The sequence below is a fragment of the Hypanus sabinus genome, chromosome 7, assembly GCF_030144855.1.
Source record: "Hypanus sabinus isolate sHypSab1 chromosome 7, sHypSab1.hap1, whole genome shotgun sequence".
NCBI classification, from domain to species: domain Eukaryota; kingdom Metazoa; phylum Chordata; class Chondrichthyes; order Myliobatiformes; family Dasyatidae; genus Hypanus; species Hypanus sabinus.
In genome coordinates this window covers 61,936,957-61,955,352 of record NC_082712.1, presented here as the reverse complement: position 1 = coordinate 61,955,352, position 18,396 = coordinate 61,936,957, and the positions used below count along the sequence as shown (strand labels likewise).

Below are 18,396 nucleotides of genomic sequence, written 5' to 3'. Positions count from 1 at the left end.
GAAGTGTGAGCTGGTACACTTTGGAAGGACAAACTCCAAGGCAAAGTACAAAGTAAATGGCAGGGTACTTGGTAGTGTGGAGGAGCAGAGGGATCTGGGGGTACATGTCCACAGATCTCTGAAAGTTGCCTCACAGGTAGATAGGGTAGTTAAGAAAGCTTATGGGGTGTTAGCTTTCATAAGTTGAGGGATAGAGTTTAAGAGACGCGATGTAATGATGCAGCTCTATAAAACTCTAGTTAGGCCACACTTGGAGTACTGTGTCCAGTTCTGGCAGCCTCACTATAGGAAGGATGTGGAAGCATTGGAAAGGGTACAGAGGAGATTTACCAGGATGCTGCCTGGTTTAGAGTGTATGGATTATTATCAGAGATTTAGCGAGCTCGGGCTTTACTCTTTGGAGAGGAGGAGGATGAGAGGAGACATAATAGAGGTGTACAAGATATTAAGAGGAATAGACAGAGTGGACAGCCAGTGCCTCTCCCCCAGGGCACCACTGCTCAGTACAAGAGGACTTGGCTTTAAGGTAAGGGGAGGGAAGTTCAAGGGGGATATTAGAGGAAGGTTTTTCACTCAGAGAGTGGTTGGTGCGTGGAATGCACTGCCTGGGTCAGTGGTGGAGGCAGATACACTAGTGAAATTTAAGAGACTACTAGACAGGTATATGGAGGAACTTAAGGTGGGGGGTTATATGTGAGGCATGGTTTGAGGGTTGGCACAACATTGTGGGCCAAAGGACCTGTAATGTGCTGTACTATTCTATGTATTTCTATATAGAACAGGTCGGATGTTACTGCCTTAATTGCGAAGCTAACTATTCTTCCCATTTCTCCTGATTAGTTGGGTGTTGTACATCAACGGCAAGGAGAAGGTAACTGATTGTCCCTCAGTCAATGATGGGAAATGGCACCACATTTCCGTCACGTGGAATAGCACAGGCGGCGCATGGAGAGTTTACATAGATGGAAAAGTCTCTGATGAAGGCAAGGACCTTTCTACTGGACTGAGTATCCCAGGTAATATATCGATAGAGCTTCAATGCAGATGTTTCATTAACAGCTCATTGTCTTTATAGGGGTTTATTGAAAGGACTGAAGAGCGTCCATCTTTATTTGTAAATAGTATTATTTTAAGTGTAACAAGTTATAGATCTCTCTGGCATTTAACTATTTAAAAATATAAACTACTGGATGGCTGTAATTCATGTTCTTCACCTGTTTTGGGGGCATTTAATCTGTGTTCCTCCTATCTGTTCAGCCTATAGATACGATAAACTGAAACGCAAAAAGTACAGCCAAAGTCATTCTGTTGATATGGAAGTTGTGTCCTAACCTGGCAAGTCTTGATTTAGATTAACGTTCTTCATAGAATCCTAAGTCTCAGATTTGCATTTGGCATCCAAACAATGAGACTGAGGCTGGGGGTTTGTTATACATCACCAAACTCTTTCCATTGTATCAAATCCTAAGGGATATTCGCAGATATTAACAACTTTGATGATAAAGCAATAACATGATTTTTAACTTACTCCTAAAACTTTTCACTTGTTGGCATTGCAAAAATAATGATTCCATACCAAACTGATTTTCCTCTGTAAAGTAACCTATGGTTAGTGTCTGAGATAATGGATTCAGGATTGATGATTTACTTTTGTTGTAATATCAGTCACAAGAGCCAGAAGTTGTCCAGCATAACCAAGTCCACCAATACATGTAGGCTCACTTTAACTGAGAAATGTATTAATGTATAAGATATGCACATTGGCAGCACACTAAAGCACGATGGTAAAGGGCATTTTAAATATGGCTGTAAGAAAAATGTGGGAATGAAAAGTCTGAAGTAGAAATAGAAAATGCTGTGATTATTTTGCATATTAATTGAAATTATTCAGGTCCAGAGAAAGCTAACATTTGAGGTCAATGGTCTTTCACTAGTTCTCATTTCTCCATGGATTAAGCTGATTTTCTCATAAAAATACAAAGTACTATTTTCTGTTCCTTGCTGTATGGTGCAGCAGTCTAAAGGGATAGGGAGTGTTTCAAATGTTTCAGATCTATAACCACTATACTTAATTAATTTCTTGTCCAGCAATGTTTCCTTGAATATGCAATCTTAAATTTTAACAATGATTGATTATATCAATCAAGAGAGCTTACACAAGTCAAGATCTAATAATGTAAAGATTGCTTCCCCACAATGTAAAGATTGCTTTGCATCCTCATTGCAATATGTCTTCATACCTATATTAGTGTGTGTATTGTAAATCTAGCTGTAAGTTTTTGTATATGCTATTACTTTTAGGAAATTGCTAGTTGGTTAACTATAACAACATTGAATGTACTATAAACCGGTCTGAATCTGGCTGCCACAACAGGCCTGAGTGTTTCCTTGATGCACCCAGCCTCAGCAAGTGTAAATCAACTTCATGGTATCGGAAGAACCAAAATTATATTACCCTTCCCTTTCATATGTAGCTGATAGCTGTCCCTAAGAAATACAGAATATCTTCCTTTTAGATATACAGAAGACTGCAAGAGCAAAACAAAATGATTTAGGATTCTAGTATGTCGAGCAGCATCTATGGTGCAGGAATTGTCATCATTGCAGAATGAGATCTTGCATCAGGACAGAGAAGGGAATGGGAAGATTGTCATAGACTTGTGCAACACAGAAACAAGCCATTCCGTCTAACTTGTCCATGCTGACCAAGATATCTAACTGAGCTGGTCTCATTTGCCCACACAGGGTGAGTAATCCTCTTTGCAACCATGTGCAAAGTAACCAGTATAATGAGGAGAGGGGGAAGGTAAGACTGGGACCAGTAGGTGATATGTAGACCAAAGAGAGGTGAAGGATGGCAGGCAAAAGGAGCCGGGTGGAGAAGGAGGAGGAATGCGGTTGGGGACTCCTGCTGTAGAACGATAGGTGGGAACACAATGATAACCAGAGCTGGAATTTGACAAGTAAGAAAGGTGATACTGGCGACCATTGGTGGAGAGATGAAAGGCAGATGGAAACCTGGAGGAAGGGATCCGATGGATGAAGTGAGAGGGTAACAGCTGGGTGGAACCAGGAAGAGAAAGGGGATGAAAATGGAAGACTTGGTGTTTTAGGAAAAGGTACAACATGGAAGGACCAGAAGTGGATTGGAAGAAGTGCAAAAAACTGAGAGACAGGTCCAGATATTTGGAAAGTACAGCCCAGATCTGGGTCAGGATCCATTCAACAGTCTTATCACAGATGGAAAGAAGCTGTTCTCAAATCTGGCCGTACGAGTCTTTAAGCTCCTGAACCTTCTCCCGGAGAGAAGAGGGACAAAAAGTGTGTTGGCTGGTGTCATTGATTATCCTGGCAGCACTGCTCCGACAGCATGCGGTGTAAAGTGAGTACAAGGATGGAAGATTGGTTTAAGTGATGTGCTGGGCTATGTTCACGATCTTCTGCAGCTTCTTCCGGCTCGGAGCGATCAAACACACCTTATACATTAACCCTTTCATTCTCAGGATCATTCTCATAAGACTCCTCTGTATCCACTCTTATGCCAGTATATCCTTTCTTAGATATGGTGCTTAAAGCTGCTTATATTACTTAAAATGTGGTCTGGCCAATGCCTTAAAATTACATCCTTGATTTTATATTTTAATCCTCTTGAAATTTGACTTGCATTTGACTTCCTTTGTACTGGTTCAAACTGCAAGTTAACCTTCAAGGAATCATGCATGAGGACTCCCAAGTCCCTTTGCACAGTCTGGATTCAGTCCTCATTTAGCAAATATTGCACACTTTTATTCCTTCTATCAAAGTACATGATCATACACATCCCTAAAATGTATTCCATCTGGCGCTTCTATGCCCATTCTCCTAATCTGTCCACGTCCTTCAGCAGACTCTCTGCTTCCTAAACACTAACTGCCCCTCCACCGGTCTTTGTATCATCCACAAACTTCTTCACAAAGCTATCAATTCCGTCATCCAGATCATTAACATATAACATGAGAATTAGCAGACCCAGCACTGCCTTCTGTGGAGTGCCGACAGTTAATTCCTTTTATTCCTGATCTTTGCTTTCTGCCAGCCAGCCAATCTTCTCTCCACGCTTGTATCCTTCCTCTGATGCCATGGGGTCACATGCGACACGTAGTCAAAGTCCATCTGAAAATCCAAGTAAACAACATCTATAAGCTCCCCGTTGTCTACCTTATTTGTTATTTGCTCAAAGAATTCCAACAGGTTCATCAGGTCAGATATCCCTTTCAGGAAACCATGCTGACTTTGGTCTATTTTATCATGTGCATCCAAGTGTGCCAAAACCTGACAGTAATGGACTCTAGCATATCTTCAGCCGCTGGTCAGGCTAACTAACCTATAATTTCCTGATTTTTGCCTCCCTCCCTTCTTAAAGAATGGAGTGACATTCGTGATTTTTCAGTCCACAGGAACCATTCCAGAATCTAGGGATTCTAGAAAGAATGCCATATAGAAAGCCTGCTCCTTGAGTAGGTGCAGCAGAGATGGAGAATCTGGGAGAAAAGGATGTCATCCTTTCAAGAAACGGTGTGGGAAATGTGTCATCCAAGTAGATGTGGGGGTCAGTGGGTTTGTAGTAAATGTTAGTGGATAGTTTCTTCAACTTAACACCTTTCTCAACCTTAAAGTATTCCAGGACATACAAAAGCTCAAAATCCCACACCACCAGGTTCAAGAACAGTTACTTCCTTTCAACCTTTCAGTACCTGAACCAAGCGACACAATCGTAATCAGAATCCAAATCAGGTTTATTATCACCGGCATGTGTCATGAAAATTGTGAACTTAGCAGCAGCAGTTCAAAGCAATACATAATATAGAAGAAAAATCAATCAATCTATCAATTACAGTATACATATATTGAATAGATTGGGCAAAAATAGAAATGATTTATATTGAAAAAGTAAGGCAGTGTTCATGGCTTCAATGTCCATTGAATGGATGGCAGAGGGGAAGAAGCTGATCCTGAATCACTGAGTGTGTGCCTTCAGGCTTCAGTACCTCCTTCCTGATGGTAACAATGAGAAAAGGGCATTATCTGGGTTGTAGGGGGTCCTTAATAATGGACGCTGTCTTTCTGAAACACCGCTCCTTCATGATGTCCTGGGTACTTTGTAGGCTAGTGCCCAAGATGGAGCCGACTAAATTTACGACCATCTACAGCTTCTTTCAGTCCTGTGCAGTAGCAACCCCACCCCATACCAGACAGTGATGCAGCCTGTCAGAATGCTCTCCATGGTACCTCTATAGAAGTTTTTGAGTGTTTTTGTCAACATACCAAATCTCTTCAAACTCCTAAAGTGTAGACGCTGTCTTGCCTTCTTTATAGCTGCATTGATATGCTGGGACCAAGTTAGGTCCTCAGAGATCTTGACATTCAGGAATGTAAAACTGCTCGCTCTCTCCACTTCTGATCCCTTTATGGGATTGGTGTGTGTTCCTTTGTCTTACTCTTCCTGAAATCCACAATCAGCTCTTTCGTCTTACTGATGTTGAGTGCAAGATGTTTGCTGCGACATTACTCCACTAGCTGGTATATCTCGCTCCTGTATGCCCTTTGTCTCTATCTGAGATTCTACCAATAATGGTTGTATCATCAGCAAGTTTATAGATGATATTTAGGCTTTGCCTAGCCACACAGTCATGTGTATACAGAGAGTAGAGCAGTGGGCTAAGCACACACCCCTGAGGTTGATCTTCAGTGAGGAGGAGACTTTATCGTCAATCCACACAGGTTGTGGTCTTCCGGTTAGGAAATCGAGGGTCTAATTGCAGAGGGAGGTACAGAGGCCCAGGTTCTGTAACTTCTCAATCACAATTCTGGGAATGATGGTGTTAAATGCTGAGCTATAGTCAATGAGCAGCATCCTGATATCGGGGTTTGTATTGTCCAGGTGGTCTAAAGCCCTGTGAAGAGTTTAACAACAGTTTAACAGCACTATGGTCACGTTCATCACTTTGCACTAAAATGACTTTTATTTATTTTAATTTGTTCTTCTTTGTAAAATCGTGTATAATTTATATTTAATTTAAATTTTCCAGTGAATGTTGCTTGTGTGATGCTGTTGCATATATACTGTTAATGGTACTCACACATACATATAGTTGTACACAGGACAACAAACCCGACTTTGACTTTGAATGTACCTCACAGGCTGACATCACTGTTTTAAAATAGGACATGAGGCACCAGTTTGTAAGCAGCAAAGTCCCAATGTGAGTGACTGCTGTGGTGATGCTGGCTACAAAATAAGCATCAAAAGGAGACCAGGGAATAACTACTTTGCGTGTCTTCAAAACAGAGCAATGAGATTTAGTATGGCCCATGAGACAGCTTAGTCAACACCTTTGTCATCACAGCATTCTCTTGCCGCTGAGCTGAAGTGAACAAGAGCGAGATTTGAACCCATAACCTGCTTTTGAGAGGAAGAATGTTTTTACTGAGTCACGGTTGACAGCTTTCCTTTGGTAACGTAACACCGATGTTGAATGCGGGTGATTCGGGGCTCCTATTGAAGCAATAGCAATGGAATTCATTGAAGCTTCAGAAGTGGTGTTTGTAAGTGGATTGAAAGGAATCCGTTTCACCTGATATCCCTCAGCACAACGGTGACCTTAGTTTCCCCAAGGATTTTCAAAGAAGTGAATAATTATTTGCCAGTTGTTCCCTGGCACTAAGTGATTTCAGTTGCATCTCTTAACAAAGCTTTCCTCAAGGGCTAATGACATGTTGGAAGAACTCAGTCAGTCAAGCAGCTGTAATGAAAATAATTCAGAATTCCTTCCAGGTTCTTTTCTAATTTAGCAGGATAAGGTATTTGCAAACAAAGAAGGCAATGTACACATGTTAGACCGCAAGAAATTACATCATTAGAGTTGGAAAAAGAATACAATACAGAGAGAAAAACAAGTGATTAATGAATTCCACTTCTCATCCCCTTAATGCCTGAGTGAAACCACAGACCTGACAACCTTTACTTAGCCCTCTCCCTCCCTCTTTATCCCTCTCACTCCCCCTCCCTATCTCCCCCTCACCTTCCCACCATTTCAACTCCCACTTCTTCACCTGTTCTTGTCTCTAACTCAAATTCTTTGAATTGTAACCCAGGTTAAGAGAAGATTCTCCATTTGCACAAAAAATGTCCCCTTTTTATCTCTTGCAAATCTTTGGTCCATTAGACCCAATTTAAAAATAGAGAAGTAGGTTATCAACCTTCCTCAGGACCAGGGGTTCCCAACCTGGGTTCCACAAGCCCCTTATTTAATGATATCAGCACATGGCATAAGAGATGTGGACCCTAAATTCTAGCATGAGCTGATTTCTTCCAGCATTTTAGTTTACGGTTCTGATTCCTGCATTTGCTCTCTTACTTATTTTCCATGTGCTGTTTGAATTCTGAACGTGTACAATAAGGAAGCAAAGTGCACATGTAATATTTCTGGCGGTAGATTGTAAAATGGAGGCCCATTGATCTAATCGAATTGTGCTGTCAAAACAACAACCTCTCGCTCAGTGTCAGCAAAGCTAACAAGCTGGTCGGTGACTTCAGGAAGGGGAAGTAGGGTGAACATACACCAATCTACACTGGGGGGGGCATTAGTGGTGGAGAGAATCAGCAGCTTTAAATTCCTAGGTGTTACCATTTAAGATTATGTGTCCTGGGCCCAGCACATGGATGCAACTATAGGGAAAGCAGGCCAGTATTTTTACTCTCTTAATGTGGTTCGGATTGTTGTCGATTACTCCAAAAACTTCGACAGATGAACTGCTGTAGGTACGCTGACTGGTTGTGACATGGTCGAATACAGCAATTTGAATTCACAGGAACATAAGAAGCTGCAGAGTGTAGTGGATTCTGCCCAATATATCACAGATATATCTCTCCTTGCCATTGGTAGTACTTAGTTCAAGATCAAGTTTATTGGCATTCAACTGTATATATGTATATAGCCAAACAAAACAACATTCTTCCAGACCAAGGTGCACAATGCAGTACAAATAACTCACACACAACAAATAAAGTAATACTACCACCATAAATTAACAAATGATAAAATATATTCCAGAAGATTGTCAGTTAGCAGGTGGTGCATTTATGACACAAGTTAGACCTGGTGAGATCATCCATTATGTGCATTCCCAGATACTTGGTGGTTCAGCTTGCTCCCTGGAGGGGCCGTTTACATGCAGTGAGGAGTGAGTCAGCCTGCACCTTCCTAAGGTCCACAATCATCTCTTTGATCTTGTCCATGTTCTTGTGCTACTACCATTCTACAAGCCTCTCTACCTCCTCTCTGTACGCCGTCTCATCGTCATCATTGTTGATGAGGCCAACCACTGCTGTGTCATCAGCAAACTTGATGATTCTGTTTGAGCTGGATCTAACAAAAGAGTCGTGTGTCAGCAGTGTGAACAGCAGTGGGCTAACCAGGGAGTGCGGGTGTCCAGAATGATGAAGAAAGAGAGGTTGTTGGCAACACAGATTGACTATGGTCTTTCTGTCAAGAAGTCCCAGATTCAGTTACAGAGAGGGGTGTTGAGACCCAACAAGGACAGTTTACCCACCAGGGCAAATCTGATAGATGACTCTATTAAATGCTGAGCTGAAGTTGTTAAACAGCATCCTGGTGTATGAGGCACTATTTTTCAGGTGGGACAAAATGGAGTGGAGAACAGCGGCTATGGCATAGTCAATGGATTGATTGGAGCAATAGGCAAACTGGAAAGGGTCCAATGTGGCAGGAAGATGGGATTTAATGTGATCCATAATCAGTCAAACAAAGCACTTCATTATTTGTTGAACAACAACACACACAAAATGCTGGTGGAACACAGCAGGCCAGGCAGCATGCAGGTTACCCCTGTCCTCTTGGGCATGGAGATGATGGTCACTGCCTTGAAGCCTACAGGGGTAGTGGTCTGTTCCAGAGAGGTTTTGAAAATGTCTGTTGGAACCTCTGTTAACTGGGCTGCGCAGTCTCTCAGCACCCAACCAGGTATTTTATCAGGTCCCGCATGAGTTGACCCTGGCTAGGGTCTTCCTCTCTTGAGTGACTGCCAGACAGAGTGCCTGCTCCTCTGGGATGGGGGTGAGTCTCCCTTCCTCACCAGCGCTTCATTCCATACACCAAACTGCACGTAAAAGACATCCAGCCTGTCAGGGCAATAGACTATGTTTTCAAAATAGTCCTGAAATGTCCTGTGTTGCTGAGGTTGCTCCTCTGGCCAGATAAAGATCGGGATGCTGCTCTTTGCTGAATTCAAAATTGGATTATTCAAAGAACTTACAGCTTTTCTGTCTTTATCAACTGGTTTGATGCATTTAATCAGTTGTCGATATGCAGGAATTAGCATAATCAGAGTATCCAAGGTGGGGGTGCGGGGGCAGCAGTTGGTCTAAGCCAGGTCTGATGTGTTCTCATCTCTGGTAGCAAAGTCAACATGCTTATAGCAGATAGGCAGGACTATTTTTAAGTTAGCGTGGTTGAAGCTGCCAGCAACAATATAGAAACTATCGGGGTGTGTGGGTTAGAGGCCACTAATAACTTCATAGAGCTCATATAGCACTTCCCCAACTTTAGCACAGAGACAGTGAAGGCCCTCGGTGACTAGAAGGGCCTGCACTTCACCATTTAAAAGCTTTCCCAGAGAGGAGCAGTGAATTGTCACTACTGAAGTGTTCGCACACTGGTTCTTAGTAACATAGATAACACAGTTCTCCTCTGTGGATCTTGCCAGAGGTTGTGCCATTTCTGCCACCTGACACCCTCTAGCTGGATGGCCACTTCAGGGGTGCTATCCTGGAGCCATGCAGGAATCCTTCATTCACACTGATCCAGTCACAGATGCAGACTATCTAGTTCATTTCCTGGTGGCAAAAATTTGAAAGCAAAATCAATGGGACTGCCAACCTGCAGAGTTTTGCCTTTAGTCTCACATGAGTACCACCTCACTCGCCACACTTCTATATCTTCACACACCACTTCCGATGCCCTCTTCCATGGGTGGCCGTAGCAGGCAAAGACACGGTATGCAATATGCCTATGTGGTGAAGCTCTTCTGCTATCCTGCAGCTCAGTAGTTGGGTAGACTGCAGTACTTAATATCCAGCAGTGTCTTACAATCATGAGAAAGGCTTAACGGATGAACAATTACACCATTAGTTGGAGCCAGAGTGGCCGCTGTGACTGGGCACACCACTATCTTGTCACGAAGGCAACATCATCAAAGATCCCCATCATCCAGGCCATGCTGCCTCTGCCCAGCTACCATCAGGCAAGAGGAACAGTAGCCTGAGGTCCCAAATCACTGGGGTCAAAAACAATTACATCCTTTCAAGCGTTCAGTTCTTGAACCAACTGGTACTCTAGTGTTCTCGCACAGGTGTAAAAGAACTCTGAACTAAACACCAAGGTAAACCATAGTCAATGAAGACAGGATCACAGTAAGATTAACCGTTTACTGTTCACTCTTCCACATTAACGTATGGTGAAAACTGTTGATAAAACAATACAAAATATATACAGTATTTGTTTCCTTCTTGATATCACATTTACATCGTCAATACTTGCAAAAGTAAAACTACAACAACTATATTACATTAAAGTGCAACATACAGTCAGAATCTACCTACGCCATTGACTGCTTTAAATACACTTCAACACAAACTATCCGCAACTCTTTAAATAACAAAAACATAAACCTTATCAACCGTCATTACTTTTAACAGAATCAGCGTTAACATTTTAATTCAACATATCGATTCAATTATCTCATGAACTTACGGCGTTGCTTCACTGATGTTTCTAGTGCGTAGAAAGAAAACTTTTCTCGCGCTGATCCTGCACATGTGAGCCCCTCCTTCCCGTTTCTCCAAACCGGTATTTTCCCACAAGACGCGGCGAAACTGGGTGTGATGTCATCACATGCCGTGATATATCACAGACAACGAATTTAGTTTAAACAATCTTAACTTTAACTAGAAAATGATAACAAATGAATTACTAAAGCGAAAATATTATAAACTAAACAAATGCCATAAAGGCAACAAGGGAACATCACAAATCACCACAATTGAGAAACATTGTGACCACTTTGATCAATTTGCTCTAAAACGGTCTTCACTTTTTTGTTCTAATTATGTGCATTCTTGTAAAATATGGATAGTTTATATTTATTTTATGTTAAATTATGTTATGTTAGAAGCAACATCTCACATTCCATTCTAGGTAGCCTGCAGTCAATGACATGAACATGAATTACTCTAACCTTTGGTAATTTCTCCCCCCTCCCCCTTCTCTCTTTTCCCATTCCCCTTTCTGGCTCCCTCTTACCCCTTCTGTTCTCCTCACCTCCTTCTGGTGCCCCTCCTTCACTCCTTTCTTGCCACGGGCCACTCTCCAACTGTCACGTCCCAACTTCTCCCTTTCTCCCTCCCCCACCCACTTTCCCCTTCACTTGACCTCACCTATTACCTGCCAACTTGTACTCCTTCCCCGACCCCTCCCACCTGATGAAGGGTCGCGATCTGAGACGTTAACTGTCTATTCCTCTCCCTAGATGCTGCCTGACTGCTGAATTCCTGCAGCATTTGTGTGCGTTGCTCAGGATTTTGAACATCTTCAGAATCTCTTGTGTTTTAAGTATATGTTTGTTTTGTGAATACAGGTTTTATGACTCTGTGTGCCTGTGATGCTGCTGTAAATAAGCTTTCCATTGCACCTGTGCATATCTGTACTTGTGCATATGATAATAAACTGAACTTTGATTTTGAATTGGCTCAAGACTTTTTTCTTTAAATTGCAATAATAACTTGTAAAGACAATTATTTAGTGTACAAGGGTTTATATATGGTCACTTGGGGGAGCTTATACTTGGTGTTTGAGTAGAGTATGCAATAGCAATGCAAGTTCGTGTAAATTTTGACACATTCAATAACCCACAGGGCTTTTGGGGAATATTATTTTTAGAGAGGCTACAAAAGGTGAGTTTTAGGGAACATCTTAAAGAAGACGATGGATTGAAAAGCTCCAAGGCTTGAAAAACTAGTGACGGAATGGAAAAGTGGGAAGGGGGTGGAATTCTAGACTTTGGGCTTTGGCAACACAAGGTATATCAGCCACGGAGGTTAGAGTTGTGTACTTGGTGGGTGAGAAGAAATTACAGCTGTAGAAGAGTGTGATGTCCAGCAAAGATAAGTCAAAAACAAAGATTGAGCAGTTTGCAATGAAAATACTGCTTGATTGCAATTGTCATAACATCTTATCTATATCCAAGACGGTGCATTCAAAGGAAAATTGTTCAGGTTATTGATATGAATCTTTACTTCTTGATTCCCAGATCTTCTGCATTTATTTAACGTATGTATTTAGTCACAAATTCCTTCAAAATCACAAGCTAGTTCTTGAAACAATCCCTCTTTCATTAAGTTCCATTATAATTTTGGCATCACCAACTATGAGCTGCCATCCTGGAGATTCTCTTACAGGGCATCTCATCTCCTTTTATCTTAACCCCACACTCTCCCCCCATTAGTCAACTCATATGGCTATCAATTGAAATACAGTCAAATCCCCTCAATTACTAATCATTTGTTTCTTCCAACATCAAATAGGTTTATAAAATTGTTCAAAAATACTATTGGACCAATACTTCTTTCAATATCCATATACCCCATATATATTTTTCTCATTGCTGTTCTCCCAGTAGATATTGTTCTACAATTTCTAGACACTCTGGGTCCATCTTGGATGATTATTAGCCCAGAGCAAAGAGATGTTTGTATTTTTTATCCAAATGGGCAAATTCAGAAATCTGAGGTGCAAAGGGACCTAGGAATCCTCATGCAGGTTTCCCTAAAGGTAACTTGCAGGTTAAGTCGGTGGTAAAGTAGGCAAATGCAATGTCAGCATTCATTTCAAAAGGATTAGAATATAAAAGCAAGGATATAATGTTGAGGCTTTATAAGGCACTGGTCAGGCCACAGTTGGAGTATTGTGAGCTGTCTTGGACACGTTCTCAAAGAAAGGATGAGCTGGCATTGGAGAGAGTCCAGAAGTTCATGAGAATGAAAGGGTTAATGTATGAGAAATGTCTGATGACTTCAGGCCTGTATTCGCTGGAGTTTAGTGGAATGAGTGGGTGGTCTCATTGAAACCTATCAAATATTGAAAGGCCGAGACAGAGTAGATGTGGAGAGTCTACAGTAGGGGAGTCTAGGATCAGACAGCATAGCCTCAGAACAGAAGGATGTCCATGTAGAACAGAAATGAGGAGACTACCTTTAGCCAGTGGGTGGTGAATCTGAGTAATTCATTGCCACAAGTGGCTGTGAAAGCCAAGTCATTGGCTATATTTAAAGCAGTGGTTGATAGGTTCTTGATCAGTGAATATGTCAAAGCCCAGAGCAAAGAGATGTTTGTATTTTTTATCCAAATGGGCAAATTCAGAAATCTGAGGTGCAAAGGGACCTAGGAATCCTCATGCAGGTTTCCCTAAAGGTAACTTCCAGGTTAAGTCAGAAGGTTAAGACAGAAGGTGGGAGTATGAAATTGAGTAGGATAATAAACGAGCCATGATGGAATGGCAGAGCAGACTCAATAGGCCATTTGGCCTAACTCTGCTCAAGTGTCTTACGACCTTATATCATATCCAGATACTTCAGAAGGCAGAAACAGTGGGTAGGTGGAAAGTAAGAAACCAAGTATTAAATTTAGCTCATTTGGACTGGTCATTCCAGTACTTTATATTTTTGTTCCTGGTACTATGGTCCCTGGAACTGGATTGCTTTTTCTCAAAAGGTTCTCCTAGATTTTCAGGAACTTCAGTTAAATTCCAGAGCCCTGTTGAGAACAAAAGCATTAGCAGGTATTTAATATAACATAGATCTAGCCGTTGGATTGTTTGTCAAGGTGCTGAGTGGACTGGGAGATAAAACCTCTGGGAGCAGAGCATGTAACACAGAAGCTAGAGGAAACCACTCAGCTCCACAGGTCTGTTCCACTGTCAATGATCCGTGATCTGTCTTCACTTCACATCCTCCCCACATCTGTTTGTTTGTCCTCGGCCTAATGTTTCTATTTGCACCTCTTAAGGTGGTGGAGCGCTGGTGCTGGGACAGGAGCAGGATCAAAGAGGGGAAGGTTTCAACCCTGCAGAGTCTTTTGTTGGCTCAATGAGCCAGCTGAATATTTGGGATTATGACCTGACGCCAGAACAGGTAAGTGTGCTCCATTGCCACATTTGAAAGTACTTACATTGCTATAGCACTTTTCACCTCATGGTGCTCCAAAATTCCAGAACCAACAAAGTACTTCTAAGGTGCGGCTAAATATGAAGACAATCTTTTGCTTAAATTTAAAGATGATAGTGATCAGATGTTCTGTTTTGTTGATTTTTTTGAGAGGTAGGCATTGGCCCAGAATGACACAGCAAAAGAGGGAAATGTATGATGGTGATAGACATAGAAGAAGTGTCTTGATATGGATGAGATGAAGAAGGATAGGAGGAAGAAGACCATTTTGGATTTGTTGGGCTAAATGTACCATTTAATGTATTTAATTCCTTGTAACTCTGTGTTACGTCAGCCTCCAGAATGAAAGAGGTTAGAAGACCATTTTCTAGAAATTAGAGGCTCCTGTATTCAGGAACTAAACATTGTTCTTGAATATCCAAAAAGTGTTTTGTCTCTGTGCCCACCTCAAGTCAAGTAGCCAGAGAACAAAAATGCCATGCACTATTGAATAGGCTGTGCACGTTTGAAGCGTTTCCTTCAAGTATCACAGATCAAGTGAAGGAAATGATGGCAAAGCTGAGTTGTCAGTAGGGAGCTCTCACAATGAGGAGGTTCAAGGACAAATGATTTTACAAGTGGTGCGGTCAATGGTCACTCTAGATTAGCTTGGATGAACTTAAGGCAGTAATTGAATTGGGTGAAAATATGCTCAGGACTTATTCAGGTGGTGATAAACCAGGCAGTTATCTGGGTGGATATAACAAGAGATTTAATTGTGAAAACAGCTTGGGAGGTTTAGATAGGTGAAATAACTTGCAGAACAGTGGTAAAAATAATTGGAATGAGCTGTTTAACCAAGTGTAATTTACTAGGTATAATAAATGACTGACTGAAGAAAAGAAATTGATTTTGTTTGTCCAATTCTCAGATAAAACTACTGGCCACTGCCTGCCCCAAAGACCTTAATAAGGGCAATGTCTTGGCCTGGCCTGACTTCCTGTCAGGAATCATGGGCAGAGTGAAGAAAGATTCCAGAAGTATTTTCTGTGCAGGTAACTTCCCACATTACTCATGTAACAGCCTTGTTTGTCTTTCACACAAAGGATTAAAACCTCTCCGTCTATCCCCACCCTTTCTACTAGCCCCAGTTTTTTCAATGCTAAGCTAATTCCTAAATAATAATTCAGAAAAAAAACACTCTTTTCTATTTCCTTGTAGCTAAGGTAACCTAAATAAGCAACAAATGTATTTACTTATATTTAACTTCATTTAGACTGTCCTGTGCTAAAAGGATCTCAGTCAAGTCTCCAGGTGTCAAGTACTGACTTGAGACCAGGGACAAGGGTTGAACTGTCCTGTGAACGTGGCTACAATCTTATTGGCGACCGTGTGCTGCATTGTCAGAACCTGGGAGCTTGGAGCTATCCAATACCCTACTGTGAAAGTAAGTTGTCATCCATTTCATTTGTACACTAATGACGGGCCCAGTGGTACAATTAATAGAGCTGCTGCCTCATGAGTTCATTGTTAAACTCAGTTGCTGTTTGTGTGGGGTTTGCACATTTTCCCTTTCACAGTATGGGTCCTTCTTGGTTTCCTCCCAAATCCCAAAGACTTATGAATTGTGGGGATAATGAGCCTGTGTAAATTGTCCCTGGTATGTATATAAATAGTAGAGGCTGGTAGGAGGGGGGAGGTGTTTGATGGGAATGTGAATAAACTAGATTACAGGGAAAATTAATGAGGAATGGAATTGCTCTGTAAGTTGGCAAAGACAGAAATATGAAAATCCTGATAAATATCCTGGTAACTTAATGTGAATGTAATACCCAATGGAAAGCTCGGAATTAAATGGAATAGTTGAAAATTCAGCCCAGCCCACTTCAACCATCTATTCCAAACCATGACCTCCATAAAAAGGAAGGACAAGGACAGGAAGAACTTGGGAATATCGTCATCTGAGGGTTTCACCTCACAGGTCACATTCTGACATGGATATAAAGCACCAGTCCTCTCAACACCACTGGATGTGTATCTTGGATCTCCCTCTCCAAGAGTATTATGGAACCAACATTCTCCAGAAGGACCACAACAGTCCAAGAAAAGAACTTCCCAAGGGCAGCTAGGCATGGCCAAAAAATGTCCACATCCCAAAAAAGAATTATTTAGAAATACGTTTGTCTGACATCCAGTGTTTAATGGGCAAATTTCTCCGCAAGCTGAATATGAGAAATAATTAAAATTGGTCCTCTCTTATTCTGTGTTCTCCAGACACTGAGTCATTGTTCTCCTTATAGGAACCTGAGGCATACCATTCACACCCATGATGCCATTTTTGGCCCTAGGCTGACCTTCAAACCACATATGGAATTACTTCTACCTTTATAACTTCTGTTAATCCTCATCCATCTCTTTGCAATGTCTTATCTAGACTTTTACAATGCACTTCTAGCTGGCCTCATTGTTTTAAACACGGACTTGGATAGACATCTTGCACTACCTTGTTTTGACTTTCCTGAACTTGATATGTAAAGCAGGAATGTGACTTTCCATTTTCACTTTGTATGTGTTTTCCAGGGATTAACTGTGGAGTGCCACCAGCCCTTGACAATGGGAGCTTTACTGCTGAGAACTACCTTTTTGGCAGTACTGTGTCCTACCAGTGCAACAATGGTTACTACCTGCTAGGAGATTACAAACTACTCTGTGCCAGCGATGGAAACTGGTCTGGTGTTGTGCCTGTCTGCCTTGGTATGTGCGAAATCATTACATCTCAAAAGATGAATAAACTGAAAGCAAGGACCAAATATAATCACTTAAAATAAATTGATATGTGACTTACAAAAAAGATGAACATTGAACAGTTCATTAAACAACCTCAGAAAATCCTTTGTTATGGACAATGAACAGCATTTGAGATTTTCTAGGAAATTTTCTAGCCAATTTACATCCAGTAAGCTCGCACAGAGCAAAGGGACAATGATGTGATAATCTGTTTGAACACTCTTAGTTGAAAAATATAGGCCTCAACACTTCAGAAAGGACTTCCCCACTTGGATTTAGAAAAGGCATTCTCTCAATCCACCATATTGAGAAGTTGGGGCTTCATTTTAAAGTCTCAACAGAGAAATGGTATCGCATTCTCTCAATATTACAAAGGGAACATTAAGTTTGGTTTGTGGTTCCAATCTCAGTTGTGGCTTATTGTGTTACACTCTTGACTCTGCTTAAAATCCAAAACAAAGCCTTGAGCACTGAAACCTAAATTGGTATTCAAATGTATTAAGAGTATTATGGATATGAGCATAAGAAATAGGAGCAGGTGTAGGCCCTGAGTGTGGCTGCTTAATCCTGATCTGCCAATCAATAAGTTCATGGCTGTTAGATGATGGCATTAGCTCCACTTTACTTCCTGTTCCCTGTACGTATTGATATGCCTATCCAAAAAAATCTGCTGTCACTAATCTATTATTTATACAATGATTCATCTCATGACGCACTTAGGTAAAGAACTCCATAGATCAATGACTCTCTGAGCTAGGAAATTCTTCAAGTCCACCTTCAAAAGGTAATTCCACATGCTAGAGCTCTGCTCTTGGTGCTCGATTCCCCACAGCAGGGTTCCTCTCAGAATCCTGATGCAGGGATTTGACTGGAAATATTGACATTTCCTTTTCTCTTTACACATTCCTGGGGGAAAAAATCCACTGTCGTTGCAGAAATCACACTAGAAATCCTTCTCTGAACTGCCTCTAATGCAAGTAATGAAACTGAAACTGTATGTAGTACTCCAAGTTTGGTCGTGCCATCACCTTGCAGATTTGAAATAAGACTTCTATTCTCTATCCTCTTTGTACTAAAGGCCAGCATTCCATTTATTTTCTGAACTACTTGCGATACCTGCATTTTAACTTCTCTATGTCATATACAAGGACACTCTCTGTCACTTTTCTGTACCATTCAGTAGTCTCATTTCATAGAAATGATATTTGATTTTCTATTCTCCCTACCAAAGTGGGAGAACTTACCTCCATCTGCCAAATGTCTGGAATTGAAATTTGTTGATTATTATCAAAGGAACTGAGGTGCAGAGAAAAGCTTGTCTGGCATACTGTTCATACATGTATTAACAGAAT

General features: G+C 41.3%; 1 protein-coding gene across 1 annotated transcript in view; it reads left to right on the top strand.

Moving 5' to 3' along the window:
* The window catches only part of svep1 (sushi, von Willebrand factor type A, EGF and pentraxin domain containing 1), a 259,210-nt gene that overhangs the window by 171,169 nt on the left and 69,645 nt on the right, over positions 1–18,396 (top strand). Inside the window, exons 27-31 of the mRNA XM_059974816.1 lie at positions 841–1,016; positions 14,121–14,245; positions 15,189–15,312; positions 15,534–15,704; positions 16,838–17,011. Coding sequence (XP_059830799.1) covers positions 841–1,016; positions 14,121–14,245; positions 15,189–15,312; positions 15,534–15,704; positions 16,838–17,011 — 770 coding nt within the window. The remainder of the gene's footprint in view (positions 1–840; positions 1,017–14,120; positions 14,246–15,188; positions 15,313–15,533; positions 15,705–16,837; positions 17,012–18,396) is intronic.